The sequence below is a fragment of the Callionymus lyra genome, chromosome 3, assembly GCF_982586985.1.
Source record: "Callionymus lyra chromosome 3, fCalLyr1.hap1.1, whole genome shotgun sequence".
Classification (NCBI taxonomy): domain Eukaryota; kingdom Metazoa; phylum Chordata; class Actinopteri; order Syngnathiformes; family Callionymidae; genus Callionymus; species Callionymus lyra.
The window spans coordinates 24,729,191-24,748,971 of NC_141820.1; the positions used below are offsets into that span (position 1 = coordinate 24,729,191).

At 38.6% G+C, this 19,781-nt stretch overlaps 1 protein-coding gene across 2 annotated transcripts; it reads right to left on the minus strand.

Moving 5' to 3' along the window:
- nrf1 (nuclear respiratory factor 1) lies at positions 1–9,763 on the minus strand. Of its 2 annotated transcripts, none has more exons than XM_087787257.1 (12): positions 9,697–9,763; positions 8,150–8,246; positions 7,893–8,037; positions 7,487–7,601; positions 7,231–7,357; positions 6,730–6,870; positions 4,865–5,023; positions 4,490–4,705; positions 4,313–4,411; positions 3,169–3,326; positions 2,170–2,258; positions 1–668 (listed from the first exon to the last, which is right to left on the minus strand). In XM_087787257.1, exons 2-12 carry the CDS (start codon positions 8,216–8,218, stop codon positions 523–525), a joined length of 1,464 nt encoding a protein of 487 aa, XP_087643383.1. In that variant the 5' UTR covers positions 8,219–8,246; positions 9,697–9,763; the 3' UTR covers positions 1–522. The 2 variants fall into 2 exon arrangements, with proteins under 2 accessions (XP_087643383.1, XP_087643382.1); XM_087787256.1 differs by having other exon boundaries at positions 3,169–3,347.
- Positions 9,764–19,781: the final 10,018 nt, after the last annotated feature.

Genomic DNA, 19,781 nt, shown 5'->3' on the forward strand with positions numbered 1-19,781 from the left:
TGAGTGGACAACATTTTTATTGGATGTTTCGGACTCAGGTTCGGACATTCTACCATCAGCATCACAAACACGATTCCATCAGAAAAAATGACGAGGACTTCTGAACAATGGAGGATTTTTTTTTCAGTTCAAGTGGACGACGAATACAAAACATCTGGGTGCGTCGATCCTGAGGTTCATGCTAGCAGCACGGGGGCAGAAGATGTTACGCTTTTCCTAAGACATGAGTGGGAGTCGGCAGCTCGGACTTCTGCGTCCTGGAACAGATCGTGTGATGAAGGGGAGACTCGCTGAAGAGACGAGAAGCGCCTCCTCTTTCAGTGATTTTTGGTTTCACGGGTCAAAAGGATATAAATAGTAAACATCAAAGCGTTTTAAAAACACGGAGCTAAGTGGAAGGACTTCATGGTCAGAAGCTAAGTCTTTACATAGTAAACAATTCATTGATGATTCTCCGGCAGATGTACCATTAAAATGTCCAGACGCATTCTAATCCACGCTCCTCAAGTTCAACAGCAGGGGTCACTGTTCCAAGGTCACCACTTCCACCGCCTGGCCGTCCAGGGTGACGGTGTTTTCGATGCGAGTGGCCACGGGTGCCATGGCCACCTGGACGGGCCTGTTGGTCACCACCGTCTGGTACATGCTGACCGGGATCGGGACCAGATCTGGAAGAGACGAGAGGACGCTGATCAGGGACTTTGATCGAAACACTAGAGGAGGTTTGTGTCACATGATCCTCTGCTCCAATCACAGCTTGGTTTCTGCCGTAGGACACACATGACAGCAGGAAGTGCCTCGTCACGCCCACTCCTTGTGTGGATGAAGGCAAATCAGTGACGACCGGAGCACTTCAGACGGTACTTGCCACTTCTTTCGCAGCCCTTCAGTGATTAGCTGAGGTCAACGGTACGGTCAGAAGGACCGACTTTTCAAGGCTTCATTTGTTCCCGTGGCAAAATAAGGACTCAATCCTCGGAGCAAGACTCCTCTCAGCACACACTCGAGGAGAAGCGACTCGCTCTCAGCTAATCATGGACGGGTGCTTCATCTTTACCTACGTGACCCGACGGATGAAGATTAGATCCTGCGAGTCGACAGCTGGTCCAGTGATTAGACATGGACTGATAATGGGAGTGGATCAAAGCTCTTAGGGTGGCCATGAGGGACTCGCTCCCACCAGTGAGCCTGTGTGTGTGAAATATATCAGCCTCACATCAAACTTGCTGCATGTAGTTTGTGAGGAAGAACATTCACCCACGACCACCACAATGAATTCAATACAATAATCAATATCAATTCTTGTTGTGTCATCAAAATATATAGAACGGTTCAATTTAACATTTCAAATGTTGAGACTTTTATTTTTTTTAATTTGAAATGATGTATTTTTGTAAATAATTACTTTTAATCATTTGTATATTGGGAGGTTGATGTTTTTGCCTTTTTCACTTTAAAAATGTGTTATAATCCTGCAAACACTTTATATTACATCGAAAAGGCTATGAATAAAAATATATATTGAATATGGAATATTTATTTCTTAATTATTGGAATTATAATATCAAACTATGTATATATTATAATGATTTAGGAATGTTTTCGTTTTTTTTAAATTTAATTATAAAAAATAAATGTCAACCTTTCAATATAACAATTTAATTTAATTAAATAAAAAAAATGCAGCCTTCCATTATAGAAACTATTTAATTCAATTATTTAAAAATGAATTCTAATAAAAAAATAAATTTGAACTTATATATAATATAGCTCCAGATCTCCCCCTGCAGTCCGTGGAGCCGGCGCACCATCTGTCACTCCAGGAAGCAGAGGCGTGGAGGAGGGTAGAACACGTCGTGATAGTACACGTCTTGTCATGTGGTTTGTTAGCCTTCACTCTTCAATTGTACAATGAAGTTGAAGAACTTTCTGAGTTTTGGCAGCTTCAGTTACGAGCAGAGATGAAGCTTCATGAAGCAGTGACCTCATTTCAGAGCTCGCTCGGTGGCGAGGAGCTGAGAGTGCCATCTAGTGGCGACGGACAGTGATTCACGAAGCTTCATCAACGCACGTGCGTCTGCTCTACATGCGTCTTCCGTCTCAACAAGAGGGGATTTTGGAAGATCAGTCAAAGCAAAAAAACAGAAATTTCACGTTAGAACATTTTACCTGCAGATCCCGCCTCCGCCAGGACGATCTGACCGCCGCCTTGTAGCGTGGCCTCCGCTAATGTTGCTACAGCGTGAGCTGCCGCCTCACTGTGTGACACACAAACACAATGGTTTAGAGACGTGTTGTATTCATGGTGGATGTTGAACCGACTCAACGTAGATCGAGTGTTGAACACAAGTGTGTGCAGATTTAAGAGGCTTTTCTAGTCTGGACTTAGAAGAGAATCTGTCACATCTCCCTCAAGACCAGGTGCTGAGGTTCCAACAAGTGCTTTTTATTAGCCAGACCTATCAAGTGGAATTACCGGGAGCCTATTACATCCGCTTCGTTATGAACCAGTGCAGCTTTTTCATCGCCTGATAATCACATCAAAGATAGAGCAGACGTGCGACCGAGGAGTCGAACAATCCTCTGAACAACACCGCGGCAAAATAAAGCTTTATAGAGAAACAACTCCCTTGAAAAAAAAAAAAAAAAAGTCAGAAAATGGTGGTGAACTGATGCCGGGGCTTGTTAGTGATGTTAGAAACACCCTGCAGACAAACTCCATGGCTTCAGACGCTGGGGTTCGTCCCGCCTGAATACAAAAGTGTCGACTGATTTCCCACCAGGAAACCTTCACACTAACAACACCTGAGCTGCTGCTGAACCGACAATCTTCGTCAATGCAAATCAGTGGAAATTCAACTGCAGCAGCAAAATGAAAACCCTTGAGATGATTAAGACGAAGCAGTGGCTCCTAGTTAATCAGCATTAAAAGGCATTTGTCAAGTTGTTTATTCCAACTCTGATTTGAAAAATATAATTTGTAAATTGGCCATAATCTATCCCTGCTCTTGTGGAGTAAACAATATAAACTTTGATGACAGGATATTTCGTATAAATCACAATGACATCATTCAAATGTCTCAGATAAGTTCAAAAACTGCACCAAATCACTTGATATATTCATGCAACGCTGCACGACTTAAACACTGCATGCTTCCGGTTCCCCACCTGTTGAGAGCCATCGTGACTGTGGCTCCAGGCTGCATCTCCTGACTGGCAGCGACCACAGCTTCAGCTAGTGACGCTACTGCCTGCGTAGCCTCCGAGGCCTGGCTGGTCTGTATGGTCATCTCGCTGCCCTGGAGGGTGGCCCAGTTCTGTTCCACCTGCGGCAGGAAACCACAAAACTAAACAGAAGAACAGCGGTGGTCAACCAACATACTTCTCTCTGATTGCAAGTAGATCATGGAGTTTTGAATTTATACTTTAGCGATCTCTGATCTATATGTGTAACTCTGTTTGGTGGTCCCAGTCTGTACTGATCGCCATTATATCACCAAAACATTATACATATTTCAATAAGGTCTGTGTAAAATATGATACTTTTTTAAAATCCACAATTAACATGCAAATATTCCAACCATTTATTCAATTTTTGTGTTGCAATTCAAATTTCATCTGCTTAATGGCAGCGGTCATTTAATCCTGCGCAGATCCCGGCGATGGCTGAGGACGAGAGGATACAGTCGACTCCAGCAGTTCTTACAGCTGATGTTTGGACGGTCACAACTTTGCAAAGAGTAATGTGTTCCGTAAATTCTGTAACAGCAGTTGCAAGTACTCGGACAATATTACAAATATGTCGTTGTTCCTACAGTATCTAAATATATTGGATCGTTATCGTATCGTAGTGAAGAGCATCATAAAAAAACAAGAACCACTGAGTGTGGGTTTGGTCACAAAGGCTCTTTATAAAAAGATTTTCATAATTAAATGCAAAATAAATTAGAAATGCTCATTTGCACTACAAATTTAGCAGGTATGGTTTCGGATTTTTAAATATTTAAACTGATAACAAAACTAAATGTTGTAATTGTTATTACTAAAAGTCGTAGGAGTACGTTTTTTTCCAATTTCAAAAGTTCATAAAAGGGTCCATTAAGTAGCCATCAGTCCCAAAAAGGTTTACGCCCCTTATCTGGAGTTCAATGATTGTTGAAAATTAAACCACAGGTCACAGAAAATATGAACAAAAGTCAAAATGTTAAAAAGGAAGCCTTTTATTTCAGAAAGGGTTCTTTGGATATAAATATATCACTGTCCGATGTAATCAAAGAGGAACATCATCTGAAACTATGAAGAAGGAGTTTACCTCTCCATCAGTCACAGTGGAGTAGTTAACTTGTGTAACCGTGACACCGGGAAGCTCTGAAGCGTTTGCCAGCGTCGCCACCGTTTGCCCCGTGTCCACCTGAAACATCCAGAAGGAAATCAAAATCATCAAAGTGTTTTCCATCAGGACTTAAAACGAGTGTGGTGGAGAACGCACATGGATCAGCGAGATGGTTCCGTCTGGGTTGTTGATGGTCTGCACCACGGTCTGCGGAGGCACCAGGTGAGCGATGCTCTGTGCCGCGGTGAGATGGTGTTGTGTGTTGTTGGATGAGGGGATCTGTTGGTCTTCGAAGGCGTACAAGAGGTCCTCGCGGCCGTGTTGCTTGTAGCAGTTCTTGACAATAGTTCGCAGCGCCTGCGTCCACGACACCTGTGGATGTTCAACAGCGGTTAAAAAAATGCAACTATAAACAACAGTCTAATCTACAAATGAATTCAAAGTTAACAGATTAAGTTTTAACTCAGTGGAATTCATTTACTCAGTAATAGAAAACTGAGATCTTTCTTTATACTGTATAAAAATTCGCACCCTCTGTTTCTGCTCCTCTGTGCGTACGTCGCTGCGAACATTGGCCCAGGGAATGTCGTCGGGCCACCACACTGGCTTACAACTTTCTTTTCCCCATCCAGGTTTCCCTCGACCCGTCGAGTATTTCAGCATCTCTGGAATAAATGCTCTCAACTGAGCCTGCAGAAAACAAACAAACACATTTTTATCTTTCCTGTTTTTTAGCATTTTCAAGGAGAGATGATTAGCAGCCCAACAAATACTCATACACAGGACAATTTACTTAATTTAGCTGGACAAAACATAACATTATTGGTTTAAAAATCATTAAAAAAAAATCAGTTCAACAAGAAAATATTTATAAAAAAGATCAAATAAGTAGTGAACACAGTATAAATATAAAAAAAGCCTTGCGTTTGCTCGCTGGCTAGGTTTCCAACTCATCCTGCAAAAATGAAAACAACTTCCTAACCACTAGAACACTTGGCGGTGGCGTTGAGATGGTTTTCAAGGATGAAACTGAGTTGCATGCTGAGTAAATTCAACTGTGTGCTGCCAGAGAAATGTCTGGTCTCTTCACTACCTACCACCAAATGTGTCAAAACTCAAGGCGCAATGTCGCCCTTGCATTTTATGTGGCCCGTCGGATGATTTGCTCAACATGAAAGTAGATCAATTATGTTGATAGTGTTACCAATAAAGATGCCAGCGCTTAAGAAAAGACGAGCAACAGAGACGACGGACGTCAATTACACCGAGACTTCCAATACGAGAATAGCTGATGTTGAAGGAAAGGAATTTGGTGTGTTTGAAAAGAAAATATTACAATCAGACTCTTACTACTTCAAATATACATTTTGTTCAGCCCGCGACTAAGTCTGCTAAAAGATTTCGGCCCGTCGAAGTTTGACACTCAGTTTCCACACTTGACTGCTTCATATGGTGCGTAAACTTGCGCCCGTGTGTGAATGCTTGCGTACAGAGCCAGATGGCCTAATAACAGCGACTTAAGTGACACACACCTCCCCCCCTCGCTCGCTCCTAATCCTCCATGTAATGGTGCAATTGGCAGTTCGGGAGGAGTATGTATTTCTTTGTTAACCAGGTCCTGGCTAATTAGGGCTTCTGCCACTGGGATCGCCTCCATACAGTAAATCTAACAAGCCACTTAAATCGGCCTGCAGGTGACTGCTGGGAAAAGTCGGGATCCCAACCGACTCTCTCCTGGTTATTCCTCGGAGAATCCACGACCTCTCGTCTCCGACACATGGCGTGCCCACACACAGCTTTTACCCTCTACCTTCCTTTCTTTTCCAGCGGGCCTGGCTCGTGTCGGTGAGGCAACAGGTGACACTTTGTAATCTCATTCCACAACCTCCAGAAAAACAAGCACTTGCCAAATTAAAGCCGCCTCGCATCACCTGCAGGTCTCCAGGGGGCAGACGCTCTCCCAGGACTAGGATGCTACTTGGACGAGGAGCGAGTGCACCACCAGCATTGGGGGGGACAAAGTAAACAAGCTGTGTCCTCTCGCGGTGTATGGATTCAGTGGTGGGTTACTAGGGAGGGTAGTTTAATCTGCACTTACTCTTATTAGCCCCCTTTCCCCCCCTCTCCCAGAATCATCTACTTTACAACAACAAGAAAGAGTATTTGATTTTTGTGTTCCACACGTAGATTACCATTTCAAGAGTGAAAAACATCCATTTTTGTTCTTCAAAGTTACAGAAATAACCATAAAGAGGCTGACGTACCCCCAAGGTCGTGCAAAAACAATCTAGCACTCTCTGAATTAATCTTTTGGCTCCTTGATTGAAGAGCCAAGACCGCACCCTCAAGCAGCTAATTTTGTCGTTGAATGACTCACGAAAATAAACCGATCTTACCTGAGTCATCTTGTCCACGGAGACCGGGATGCCGTCGATAGTGAGGGGGGGCAGATCTGACGCCAGATCTCCTCCAGCGGGGGCATGTTCAGCAAGAGCGTTCTCCAAGTCCTCCAACATCATGCTCTTGTATTTCCGCACCTGGAGGGTAAAGTAAATGACTTTAAAACGTTCACTTAAACCCTTTCTGCAGCGCTGTGACTCCACTAGAGGTATTTGATTTAATCATTAGACTGTTGTTTGTTTTTTATTTTGTACTTGGACACCTTTATTGATTGAACTGATTGATGCGACTTTATTTGTCCCATATTGGGTTAATTTGAGTGACAGCAGTTAACACAGACACACACATTAAAGTAAGACACACATGCATTTATTTAAAATAACAAAACACATTAAAAGTGATAAAAATGTTTGTGTCGTGTGAGTTTACATCAATTAAATCAAACTTGTATGATTAATATGAAAAATGACAGCGTATATCCTCAAAGCAATACTCACCACATTTTCTAAAGGAGCAGCACCAAACACCTTGAACACTGGGGTGGGTTTGGAAGGCGAGATACACAGGACGATGGCTTGTTGTCCCACCCGGGTGGTGTACTCATCTAAGGTGGCTCTTAGTTTTCTGTCAAGAAAAGCAAACAAAGCCATGAAATATTTATTTCCTCAACCTTTTAGTGGCAGAAAATTAAAAATGACTCGTATTATTTAATCATGTACTTAAAATGGAGGAACATATTTGTTTGAAACTCACCTTAGCAGACGAGTCTGCTGCCTCTTACGGATTGAGGGATTGGATTCAAATATATGAGGGCGCTTCCGTTTTTTACCAGTTGCCACCGCAGCAGCTGCTGCCATCCCCACCGGCCCTGTGAGCAGAGGAAATTGTGAGTTCAACAATGTAAAAAAATACATAAAGAATTAGAATAATATTCATGGTCTATATTGTTTTATATAGAAATATGAATAAGGTATAGGATGGAGACTTCATGGTCACTTGAGAAAAAGAAAATAGTGCACTAGCGCCATCTGGCGATCAACTGAAGCAAGCGCCCTGAGATGGAACTGCAGATATTAAGGAAAACAAACTGACTAATGGAAGCATGCTTATGAGGCAGGAACTGAAGTTAATAAAGACATAAATACTTGTTGATATTTACCTGCAGCTGCCAGATGAGCCGTGATCTCATCAGTGCCAGCTGAGTTGAGGATATCTGTGTCGTCATATGTATCATCATCCGGAGAGGATGTTGAATCTTCATCAGCGCTTAACATGGAGGTATCAGTAAATGTCGTGACATGAACCTAAAGAAGGCAGAGAGAAACAGAAACTGCTCGCTAATGTATACAAGATTATGAATACAGCAACCTTTAAGGAGAAAGCTTTCGACTTTACGGAACATATTGGTGCACAGACCTGCTGGCTCACAGCGTTGGCCTCGATTGTGGTCATGTGTTCTGTATGGTGAACAGAGTGCTCGTCCATCGCTGATCACCTCAGGTTCAGAATATCACTGAGGGAAAATCGAGACAAGCAACATATTTAAGGACTTGAACCAGGTTCATAAATTGCATGTCTAAGCAAATGAGTATGTTATACATATTTAATAAACACAACTCAGAAGCCTTTAATTAAAAAAAAACAACAGCTTATAATTGAATTTGCATCCACAAAACTAACCAATACATAACATTTTTTATAGACGTACCTTCTATCTTTCCTTAAATAATTATGAACAAAATGTGCATAAGTACCTTGATTTACTCAACACATTAGAATCGTGAACATTCTGTATTTTGGAGAAAATATAGTTATTATATTGCTTATTTGGTGTATTCAGTGTTTTATTATCTAGTTCCACCACTAAAAAAATAACCATGTTGTGTTTACAACACTAGCAATAAAAGTTTATGAATCCGATGAAAGTATAGATAATCTGAAGGGTATAAAAAAACAACATTAATAACCAAATTCATCTACAAGTGAATTACTAGCTCACAAGCTTATGAAAATACTTAATCGTTTGATATCAATACTCAACAACTTAGAAGGAGAAGTCGGTGTTACAATTTATCTTTATTTATACATTGTATCAGTAGATCAAATTATGATGTATGATATAATTCATGATGGGGTACAATACAGATGTGGTGATAAAAAAATATTTTAGACAGTACAAAATGATTTTCAAAATGCATAAAAATCGGTAAGATTTATTGTATTTTTACATTTAAAAAAAATCATGGATTATTTCATCTAAGTACTGCCTTTAATACATACGTAGCGCTATGAGATACTATAAAAAAATAAAATAATATAACACATTTGTGATTCGGTGGTTGTACGCAGCCTATCGCTCTTATAAGGAGCTGAAAATAAAAGTTAAAAATCCAGCAGTGTAAAATAGTTCTTAAAATACTTTATTGGATTATTTCATCAAATGATATCGATCCAAGTCTAAGGGTCACTTGATAAAAAAAACACGTCGCTTCACAGGAAGCGGTTTGGCAGACGAAGCTATGCTAACAACATCAAGCTAACCAGCTAGCTAGCTAACCATTTTGTGATTCCGCCATTCTTCTGAATGAACCTTCGCTGTAACATCGAACACCGAGTGAGCTCACGAGTCCAGCAGCGTTTTCCCCGAAATAAATAAATATTTTTTTTAATTTTTAAGCAAACCCCATTCATACTACAGCAGTTAGCATGAAAATGGGTGTTTTAGGAGATAAAAGGCACCATGTTCCACTAGGGCCTGCTGGCCTGCGTCAAAGCTAATGTCTGCTCATGTTGTCGATCATAATGCGGTTGTGCAAAAAAAAAAATAAAGTCACACAAAAAAGCCCGCAGTGGCGAGAGCGACATCGACACGGTCGACATGTTTCAAAACGAACGCTGCCGGGTTCGATGATGCGGCTGCGCCGGGGCTGAACCAGATGGAGATTGCGCGGTAGGGCACTAACCTCAGAGCGGCTGCGCTACTTCGGGCCTGCGCTGTGCGGAGAGGATGGAGCTCAATGGCGGGCAGAGAGAGGGGGTCGACGCTGAGCAACAACAGTGCTGCGTTCAAGTCCCGTCCGGATCCTCGGGCGCGACGCCGTGTCTAGGGAACAACGCGGTCGTAATTCAAGATTAAGAGATTCAAAGAAGGATCATTTTAATAAAATAAATATTGTAATAAAAAAATCGCTCTTAAAGTTTTTTTAATCCGCGCTGTAGTCGTTACGTTTCGAATGGTTTATTATTGCTTTAAATGACGATGTTCGCTATAAAATATCGCTTACAAAATAGATCGTTCAGTAACTCGGTTGATTTCCATCGCTGTCAAGTCATTCATTAACTATTTATTGACATTTAAACGAAATAAACCCCTATTTACGGTTAGTGACCTGTTGTGTCAGTCTGATTTCCGACAGGAAATGAAGGCGTCGCCGTCCAACGCTTCATAGAATACTGTTGCAGGATAAAGTCTCTGAGTTATAGTTGTCTGTAATAGTCTGTGTTTTAGTGGGTCAGTGGTTGTCATTGCAGCACTAAGATATATGTACTTCGACTCTATATCAAGGCACTTCATAGGGAATAAACATTTAGACTTTAACTGGAAGGCAACTTGTTGTAGATCTGCTGCAGTAGGTAGATAGTTTTATTTGTTTACATGTAATTATGTTCATACTACAACGATTTGCAATGTTATTTTTTATATATATAAAACATATTTATGAAACTATCATTAAAACAATCCCCTGAACCTTATTCCTCATAAATTACATGTTCTCTTAGTGTAAATGCAGCAGAACAGAACAAAAAAAAGAAAAAACTAATTCTGCAACCACTACAAAAAACACACATCCTACCTCCAGTCAAGATACAGATATTACCTACATTAATCATCCACCCTCATAACAATAACTTAAATACAAAATATCGTCGACCATGAATCAGACTTGGTGGAAATGTGAAATAAATACAGTTTACGCAGCTCTGGGGGCCACGACTGCTTAAAATATTCTCCCAGAGAAGAGAGATGTGTTTACAGCATCATTGATTCAGGGCTGCGTTGTTTGCCGAGCACTTTCTCAGGATGATGGATGTTTTACATTAGTGTGTGATGACAGCAGCTTATGTTGGTGTTGCTCCAGATGTCAGGGAGGATCATTTTCAACAATTAGAGGAGCGTTGCTTTACGAGAAACCTTATTTATTTATTTATTTTGACTAGGACAATGCATATTCATCAACATGTCAGCATTCAGCAACAACGTAAATATTCCGGAGTTAGCACAATAGCTAATTTTCATCCGTTGCCCAGTGCAGGTTAATGTACAAAAAATAAAATACATTATACATTACAGGTAAACCATAGACACAGACCATAGACAAGTTACATGTTAAGATTTAGAAAACTTTGGAAGCAAAGAGAAAAGGATAGAAAAAATAAAATATGGTCAATGCTCTGGTGTTAACTTGACTGCTATTATTTTTTTTACTTATAAAATCCATTAAGGGAGGGGGAGAAGTTTATCCAAAACTTTAAAAATTAGGCGAGCATTCATGAAAATCTGATAATTATCAAAATCTAAAATGTTATACTTACTTAGAATCTTACAATAATGATACTGTAGAGGCTTTTTAGTGTTCTCTGATGAGAGACTTTAATGGCTTCAGTATATTCTCTGACGTATGAGACCAAGTTATATAACAGTAGTTTATGTGGCTGAATATCATGGCATGCATATAGACCTTTGCCGTCTCTGTATCTCTCAGACCAAATGTGTCTCTTGCTTTTGAGTTTTTTAGAATTATTATTTTAATGACATCAGGGACATAGATTTCTTGTAGACTAAATATCGGTTTACTGACATCTATAGAATAACATGGGATTTCAGGACATTTGTTAATTCTTCAATTGAGCTAATGAAAGATGTATTAAACATATTGACAAGTCATCAGACAGTGTACCGTTTACTTGGAGCAGCACATTCCCGAGATTATCTTCATTGTAACGTACCAAGAGTTTATTTAGATTTTCCCATATAATTTTTCCATTTCCATTTGCCCCTTTAATGATGTCAATATAGAAGAGTTTTTGCTTTTCACATTAGTTTTATCACTTTGTTTCAAAGTGATGTAAAGATTTGCTGATTACTTGCAATTCCTGTTTTCAATGATTTCTTTAGGGCTCTGTCCCTTTCTTGAATGTAAAAATTAAATCAATTGTTGTTTTGGACGTATTTGTTATTCTTGTAGGTCCAAATCCATTTAATGTGTTTTAGATAGTACTTAGCATCAATTTGTTTCAACTTGTTTCTGTCTGGCTTTCTGTCCCAGTTGATATTAAGATCACCTATTAAAATAATTTTCCTTGTAGAATTGCAGTGTTTTAGAATGGTCTACAAGTTGATCATAAAAAATGTCCCTAGCAGATGGGGGACAGTAGATCCAAATCACAGTAAAACACATTGCTGAACACAGTGTTATATTCAGACCATTACATTCAACCGTAACCTCTGATGGCCAGTTTATCGGTTTACATTTAAAATGGTTTCTAACATAAACCAATACACCTCTTCCTGTCTCCCTATCTCTTATGTATATACGTTGTATTCTGGTATATTCACTGGTGATGTAGAGGTCGTCCAACTTGCAGATAATCCAAGAATGTCAATATAAGAATCACCTAAAATATGTTGTATTTGCTCTGTTTTGTTATTAATGCTACGAATGTTTATATGGCCCACTAAAATTCCCTTTGGTTTTGATCGTGGATCCCAGATAACCTTTGCATTATTAAGAGTGTAGAAATGCATCTTTTTTTGTTTTTTTGATTCAAGGAATCAAGGATTTGAGCAATTAATTCTGAACTTTTTGTTTCAGTCTTAAAATCATGAACCAAAGGTAGTCCAGGCTCAGGTAGCTACAGGGATGGTAGCCCAGGTAGTTGCAGAGGTGGAAGCCCAAGTAGACAAGCTAGATGCAATGGCGTTAGCTCATGTAACTGTGGTTACCTAGTTAGCTGTAGCCCCTTTAGAGATGGTCCAGGATAAGGTTCAATATCACCAGCCAAAAGTAGTATAATCACCGGGTTGACAACTTCTTGGAATGGTCTAGAAGTGTTAGATTATTCATTTTTACCTGGGGGTGACCTAGCATGGCCATTGTTCAGCAGTCTTGCAAACAAAAGGTGTTGATGACTCCATCTGACTGGATTATCCCTTTTCCGTGGGCATGTTAAACTCAGGAGAAGACAGACAGAAATAAAAGCAGTCGTCACAAAAGTTGATGGCGAAATCCGAGGTCTAAGGATTATTTTTAAATTAATACAGCTAGTACTAATAGAGCAGCTAACAGTTATCTAAAACAGGATTAAATAAATAAATAGATAAAATGAGGAAATGTAACTAAAAAGGCCAGAAAAAGTCAGATCAACAGACATTTTAACTGCTGGTGACCAAGAACAATGACAAGGTCATTCAAGTTCGGCAGAGAATTTGATGTCAACAGAACACTCATGTTATTGATCATAAAATAAACCTACACACGCGGAAAGTGTGGAATAATTAAGGAATGTGTTTTAATACTATCAAAGATGTTAAAACCCCAAGACAGCTGGAGCAGATTGTTTCCTCATTTGAAGACACATGCACGGTAAATCTGTTAGATGCTGCTGCAGCTAGAGAGTTGGTCAACTGGGAATGGAAGGAACAATGTAACTGATCGCTCTCAGTGGGAACCTGTCTCTGTCTGTAATTACATGTCATTTTGTGTTGATTGTCTCTTTCCTTATGGAAAAGTGTAGTGTTTTTTACACTTTAAGATAATGTTGTAAACATTGACTTGAATCTGATAAAAATCCTGTTTTTGACACATTGTGTTACAACCTAACCAAACCTGTTTATTTAGAAAGTCAGTGTCACCTCAGGGAAACTCACTATATCCGTGATACCTGTTGTATTCTGCAGAAATTGGTTTCTAAGGGAGCCAAACACCTCACTTAAAGTTCTCACTATGAAGTTGAAAAGAGAAAAAGGAAAAACCTGTCCCACTGATAACATCATTCTCATCTAGAGGTCATTTTTGGAAAAGTACACACTGTTGGGATGCAATCTCACTCTGAGAGGATATAACCTCACCGACATTTTTCAAAGAAAATAAACAAGTCTGACTTTGGACTCCGTTCAAGTAAATCTATCTCGATTTAAGTGCATTTCATCAGAGACCTAGAACCTAATGTGCTTTTACTCCAGGTGAATATAATATATATTCTCAGGCTACCTGTTCTCTCTGCAATATTGTCTTCAAACTGATGAGTGAAGCTAAATTGAATTACCCTCGTGTACACACTTTACTCGAACCACAACAAGTTATTTTGTTCCACTGCTAAGACACTGAGCCCGTTCTCTTTTCCCAAACGACCCAAACCAAAATGATACTCATCTATTTTGTACGAATCAAACAAGGTAAACTGAAGTTAAAGAGGAACAGAGAACAGTCCACAGAACCAGTGCTTTTAGTCCCTGTTCGACTTCAATATCCCCCCAAATGTATGTCGTTTGTTAAAATGCATTTAAACTGATCAGATTAAAGTGTTGTGAATTACACAATTTCAATGTCACTGTAAATATGAACCTACACCCTTTGGTTATTTTAATCAAGAACATGGACAATTTCTCCTGCTTTTAAAAGTCACAGTAGAATTATCACTTAATAATACAATAATTCATGTTCTTATTGTCTTAAACAAACAAAACAAGTTAAATAAAAGTTACATCATTCATACTATATTGTATGTCTTTTACATATTTAGCTTCCTTCTTAATAATTCTAATTTGAATTTATTATTTTACAAGTTAAAAAAAAACAAGGTTGCTCAACTAAATTTAAAATATTTTGTCAGAAAATCATTGGATGTTTTAAAAACAACAACAATGGATCATGTCTAAATATTATGCGTAATGTCTGTTACAGGTGAAAAATGTAATTAATTGTCTCTTTTAAGAATACAAAACAATATGATTAAGGATAATATATGGTAAAAATGGAATAAAAACATGAACGTTCTTTAAGCAGTAGTATAGTTGTCCACTAGAGTACAGTAAAGCTCTACTTGTAAACCAAAATACCAGCGTAGAAAAGGCGTTTGTCATAGGATCACATGAAGATATACATACACTATCGTAATGTTTATTAAAGGTAATAAACAGTATTTCATGTCTACTACTACATGAATGTTCCGGCCAATGATCAGTTTATTATATTTTTGAAATTGAAATACAATACAATACAATATTCAATAAACATAATTGACCATGAAATGGAAAACAACATTAAATCATGTGACACAAATCATGTGAATCATATTACACACACCTTTAACACTAAACACAAGCATCAGTCACACAAAACTACCCCAAAAGTAGATTTGTTTTCTTGTGATTTCCTGTCTGCTTTATATAACTTCCACTCCACCATATTTTATAGAAATAGTTTACCTCGGCTCCAATACATTTCCCCTAACAGTCTGCGGGACTTTAAAATGAAACCAGAGAAGAATTGTTGGACAGAAAATGCCTTTTTTTCACAACTACACTGCATTCCTTGACAAATGCCAGAAGCCTCTATCTCTGTAATATTTTCTCTTTTATGCCTGACTTGAGGTTTGTGACTTACTTGACATTGTGAAAGTAACAACGCACTTAAATAAATCCTTGCAGTGTCACACAAGCAAATCTTCACTTGATGGACTTAGACATTTAAATGTAAGTGCCTTTTTATGCACAATAACTGTATCATATAAGTGTTTTGTTTTAAGATTTATTTACATGGATCAGTGATCATTCCTTAGTTCACAAATACTTAAAATATTCTATAAAAATGTTCCACTTTATCCCATATGGGGGTCGTGGAGGTGCCGGAGCCTATCCTAGTTTCTTCAGGCAAGAGGCGAGGGACACCCTGGACAGGATGCTAGACATTCACACACACACTTATACCTATGGACAAGTTCTCAATCAACCTCTGTATGTTTTTGGACTGTGGGAGGAAACCGGAGTGCTCGGAGTAAACCCATGCAACACAGGGATACTATACAACCAGGAAGCGAACCGGCAACCTTCCTGCTTTTAGGAGATCGTACTTAACTGATGCTCCACCTCGCGCTCCTGCCTTCACCATCTTGTGTTGTAACTGGAGTGTCAGCAAAAGACTTCTGCAGCAGCTACCAATTGAAAAGTAAAATATCTGAATATCAGATTTGGAGCATTTTATTTATGTAAAATATAGGGTTTATTTACACGGCGTCAAAAACTAAGACCCAGTGAAAGTAGTAATAAACTTCCACCTAATTTACACTGTGTTCTATTTCCTCTTTGATATTGCGTACCATCTCTTATATCTTATCTTTGATGACTTTATAAAACCTTTGCATACTTTCATACATTTGTACTGAAAATACTTTAGCTTTGTTTGATCTACTTTATTAATCTCATAGAGATACAAGTAGCAATAAGTAAGCAAGTACAGTTCTAGCAGCATCCACAGAGACAAGGCAAGGATAAAAAAACATAAACACCGTCTTGTTACACACACATATCACAGAACTGACAAAAATAAGTTATTTTGACAAATATAGGTCTAAAGAAGGTCAATCATAATTTATCAGTCATGCAAACATAAAAGTGTGAACATGTAATATTTCTTTCTTCTTAACAACTGAACTCAACTTTATTTATAGATCACTTTAAAACAACAGCAGTTGGTACAAAGTTCTGTACAAGAAAGGAAAATATCGCACAGACACACTAAGACAGTACAATAAAAGCAAATAACACAAACAAACCAAGTAAAAAGCACAAAAAAGCAACATGGTTTAATGCTGCTTGAAGTGGGTTTTAAGAGGAGTTTTAAAAAACGAAGGTTCATAGTAGTGATGGTCGGATGACGCTTCATGAAGCAGTGTCATTATTTTCAGCATCCGCTAGATGGCAGTCTCTGTCTACTATTTTTCTTTGTTTTGAACAACTGTTCTAATGAAACATCTTTTTAAACTGATGGCGCCACCTACTGACCTCCATACAACATGACACTTTTTCATGAAGCTTCAGTCCATCACTAGTTCGTAGAACCTGTGTCACATGACTGGTTATACTTTTGAATGCACAAGGTCTTGGTTTTTCTGTCAATCAGGCCAATTATAATGTAGTGTATATCATTTAAAGTTCACTTGTATAATAGACTCTATGAATAAAAAAAAAAATGTACAACAAACTGAATGTTTGGTGAGTTTGTAAAATATGAAGCAGTAAAGTTGCTTGTTGCAGATATCGCTCGTGGACTTTTCAGCGTGTGATTCTTGTGAGAACGTAGCGAGAGCGTCCGGGTGGAGCAGCTCGGTGCTTCTTGGCAGCAGAAGCTGTGGTCAGAGATAAGCACCTGGCTTTTCCATTTTTTTTTTACCGTCATAGCAGCTCATCAACAGTTACCGCAGAAGTCAGCAAAGAAGAAAAGTGGTCGGTCTGCTGCGTGCAAACCATGACGTTTGCCTTTTGGTATCTTAATAATGTGAATACACCTTTAAGACACGGTGCTCAAAAACGTATTAAAACGACCTGAAGAACACACGTAGTTTATTGTTTATCTCCACCTGAAGTCGTCTGTGGTGATATATGTTGGTGGTCACATGTTTTCACTGTTCGTCTGAAGGGTCAGTAGCTTCACACCAGCAACACTGGTACCAGAACACTGTGTGTTTAGAGAAACCCATTCATGTCCACTGGAGTGTAAACTAGTGTGTGTCAGCTGAAGTCGACAAAGGCCACAGCATGTAGAATATTCATATGGTGAGTGCGTGCATGATGATTATATGAGGAGATCAACCATATATGAGGAAGTCTTCAAGCCTGGTCATGTGACTCCTCATAGGTCGGTGACGTCTATATGTCTTTACATAAACCAGTTAATTACACAGGAGATTATTGATAATTATTATTGTTTAATGGTTTATCTTGATACGTTATTAACTCCAGACCACACATGCAAAACAAATGAACAACTCTGAAACAAAAGTGACATTTCTTTAAACAAATCTATAAACTCTGAAACGAAATAACCTGAAACAAGTTTACAATTTTGTGGTTGTTGTCATACAACCTTTTCCTTTGAAAAACAGCCACTTAAAAGCTGAAGTGGAAACACTGCCCTCTAGTTGCAGCAGGTTAAACTTCTGGTCAATGTATGCTAAGAATACCCAAAGTCAGGCCCGAAAGCCATTGTCTGCCCTCTAGGAAATTATATATTTCCCACAATTAGAATTTAAATGAAATGTATTTTCTTATAGCCAGATCCTTTTGAAAAATCTGGGTTTATTATCTCTACTCAATAAATATAAATTTGGTTTGAACTGTGAAAAATCATTCTAATTGTCTGATTCTTTCCTTCACGGTGCACAAGGATGTGACAGACGTGGAAAATACACAAGAAGCAAGATGTTTTTTTTGGCAAAAACACACAACCTGCTTGATATTCTTTCATTTATTTTTCCTATACGAGAGCAGAAAGCTCATACTTGATCTTAAATCTTTCAACAGTCTCTGTAAATGAAAGTGGAAATCATTTCTTAGCTGAAGTCAAACCCACAGCCAAGAAGAAATATGATCCTGAAGCTTCATTGGACTCATTTAGGCCTGATATGAGGATGATGAGATTTTTTACTGTTATGGCCTCACATGTGTAAACACACACGCCCACAGAGCTCCCGCGTGATAAATCGATGGAACTGCTCTTTTCTTGACCATGCTTTTAAAATAAAAGTGTCTGCACGTGGAAGACTGATGGATTCTCAGCTTTTGTTTTTCTCCGACTCCAGAATAAGATCCATTTGTAAACTCTGGCTCAACTGGGATCGGCAGAGTAATGAACCCTTAAAGGAAAGTGCTGAGCATGTTTATCTCTGCTGCCATGAACCTGAGTTCCTCCACTCATAACTTATTGAAGGGCTCAAAGCTCAAAGCCAATTTCACAAACATGTCCTCCATTTCCTATTTACTCTGAGATGTGTGTGCTGGAAGAAAGGTTTAGAAAAGTCTTCCCCTTTGTTCCTCTGTGCTTTATAATCCTACACATTTCTTTAGCTCTACCTATAAACACGTCTGGACTTTGTCGGCCATGAAAATATTCACTAAATATGACCATTTTATTTACTTCTTAAGCAGAGACCAGATGGTCCTCATGCTTCATTTTTTCAATTATTGGGTAGTGGACAGAATCAGACATTAATTGACTCAAATTAAAATGAAATTAGCAACATATCTTTTTAGACTCTGGACCATCCAGCCATCACTCTTCTTATGCTCCTGATGAATGCAAATATCTAAAAACATTTAGAGAAAATTTGTGTTTGTGACAATGGCGATGAGCATCTTCTCCCTTCTTTATCCTTTTTTCAATCTTTTGTGTGTGTTTTAAACTTAACAGAAACCTTATATATGCCTTACATTTATATCTCTTTAATGAAAAATATGATTATTTTAGCGTTTTTTTCCAGCGGTTTTTCCAGTTTTCTTTTATATTTTTAAAAGGATATTAGAGAGATTTAAATGAAAGATTAATTTTCTTCTAATTCAATTACATTTGATCAAAGTGTCAAAACTTAACAAAGGTATCACAAGACACTTTAAGGTTTAATTCATGCTAAAAGGAAAACAAGAAAAACAACTCCTAGCGAATCACAATGAGAAAAAATGGTGGGGAAAAAAAAACATCCTCCTAATAGGCCGAAACCTCGAGCAGAACCAGACTCAGAATATTGCTACGACCAGGAGAAGAGAGACAGGGGTTAAATGAAACAGAGCTTTTTTAAAAAAAATGTAACCCTCGTGTTATCTCTTGGTCAAGGTGAACGACCTCCACCACTGCATATGTATTTCTGGAAGCCAGGAAGGTCACACAAATAACTTACTTACTTGTTTTTCGGGCCAGCGAGTCAACTTGACTCAGAGACCGTACAAGCGTAAAAAGAAAACTATTTCTTTCATCAAATTTCTGTAAAATTTTAA

Excerpts from the sequence above, each read along its gene's own strand:
- nrf1 (XM_087787256.1), bottom strand. The coding sequence starts at position 8,218 with ATGGACGAGCACTCTGTTCACCATACAGAACACATGACCACAATCGAG. Across the intron at positions 8,038-8,149 it reads CCAACGCTGTGAGCCAGCAG|GTTCATGTCACGACATTTAC; the intron begins GTCTGTGCACCA and ends TGCCTTCTTTAG. Across the intron at positions 5,024-6,729 it reads CCGTGGACAAGATGACTCAG|GCTCAGTTGAGAGCATTTAT; the intron begins GTAAGATCGGTT and ends TGTTTTCTGCAG.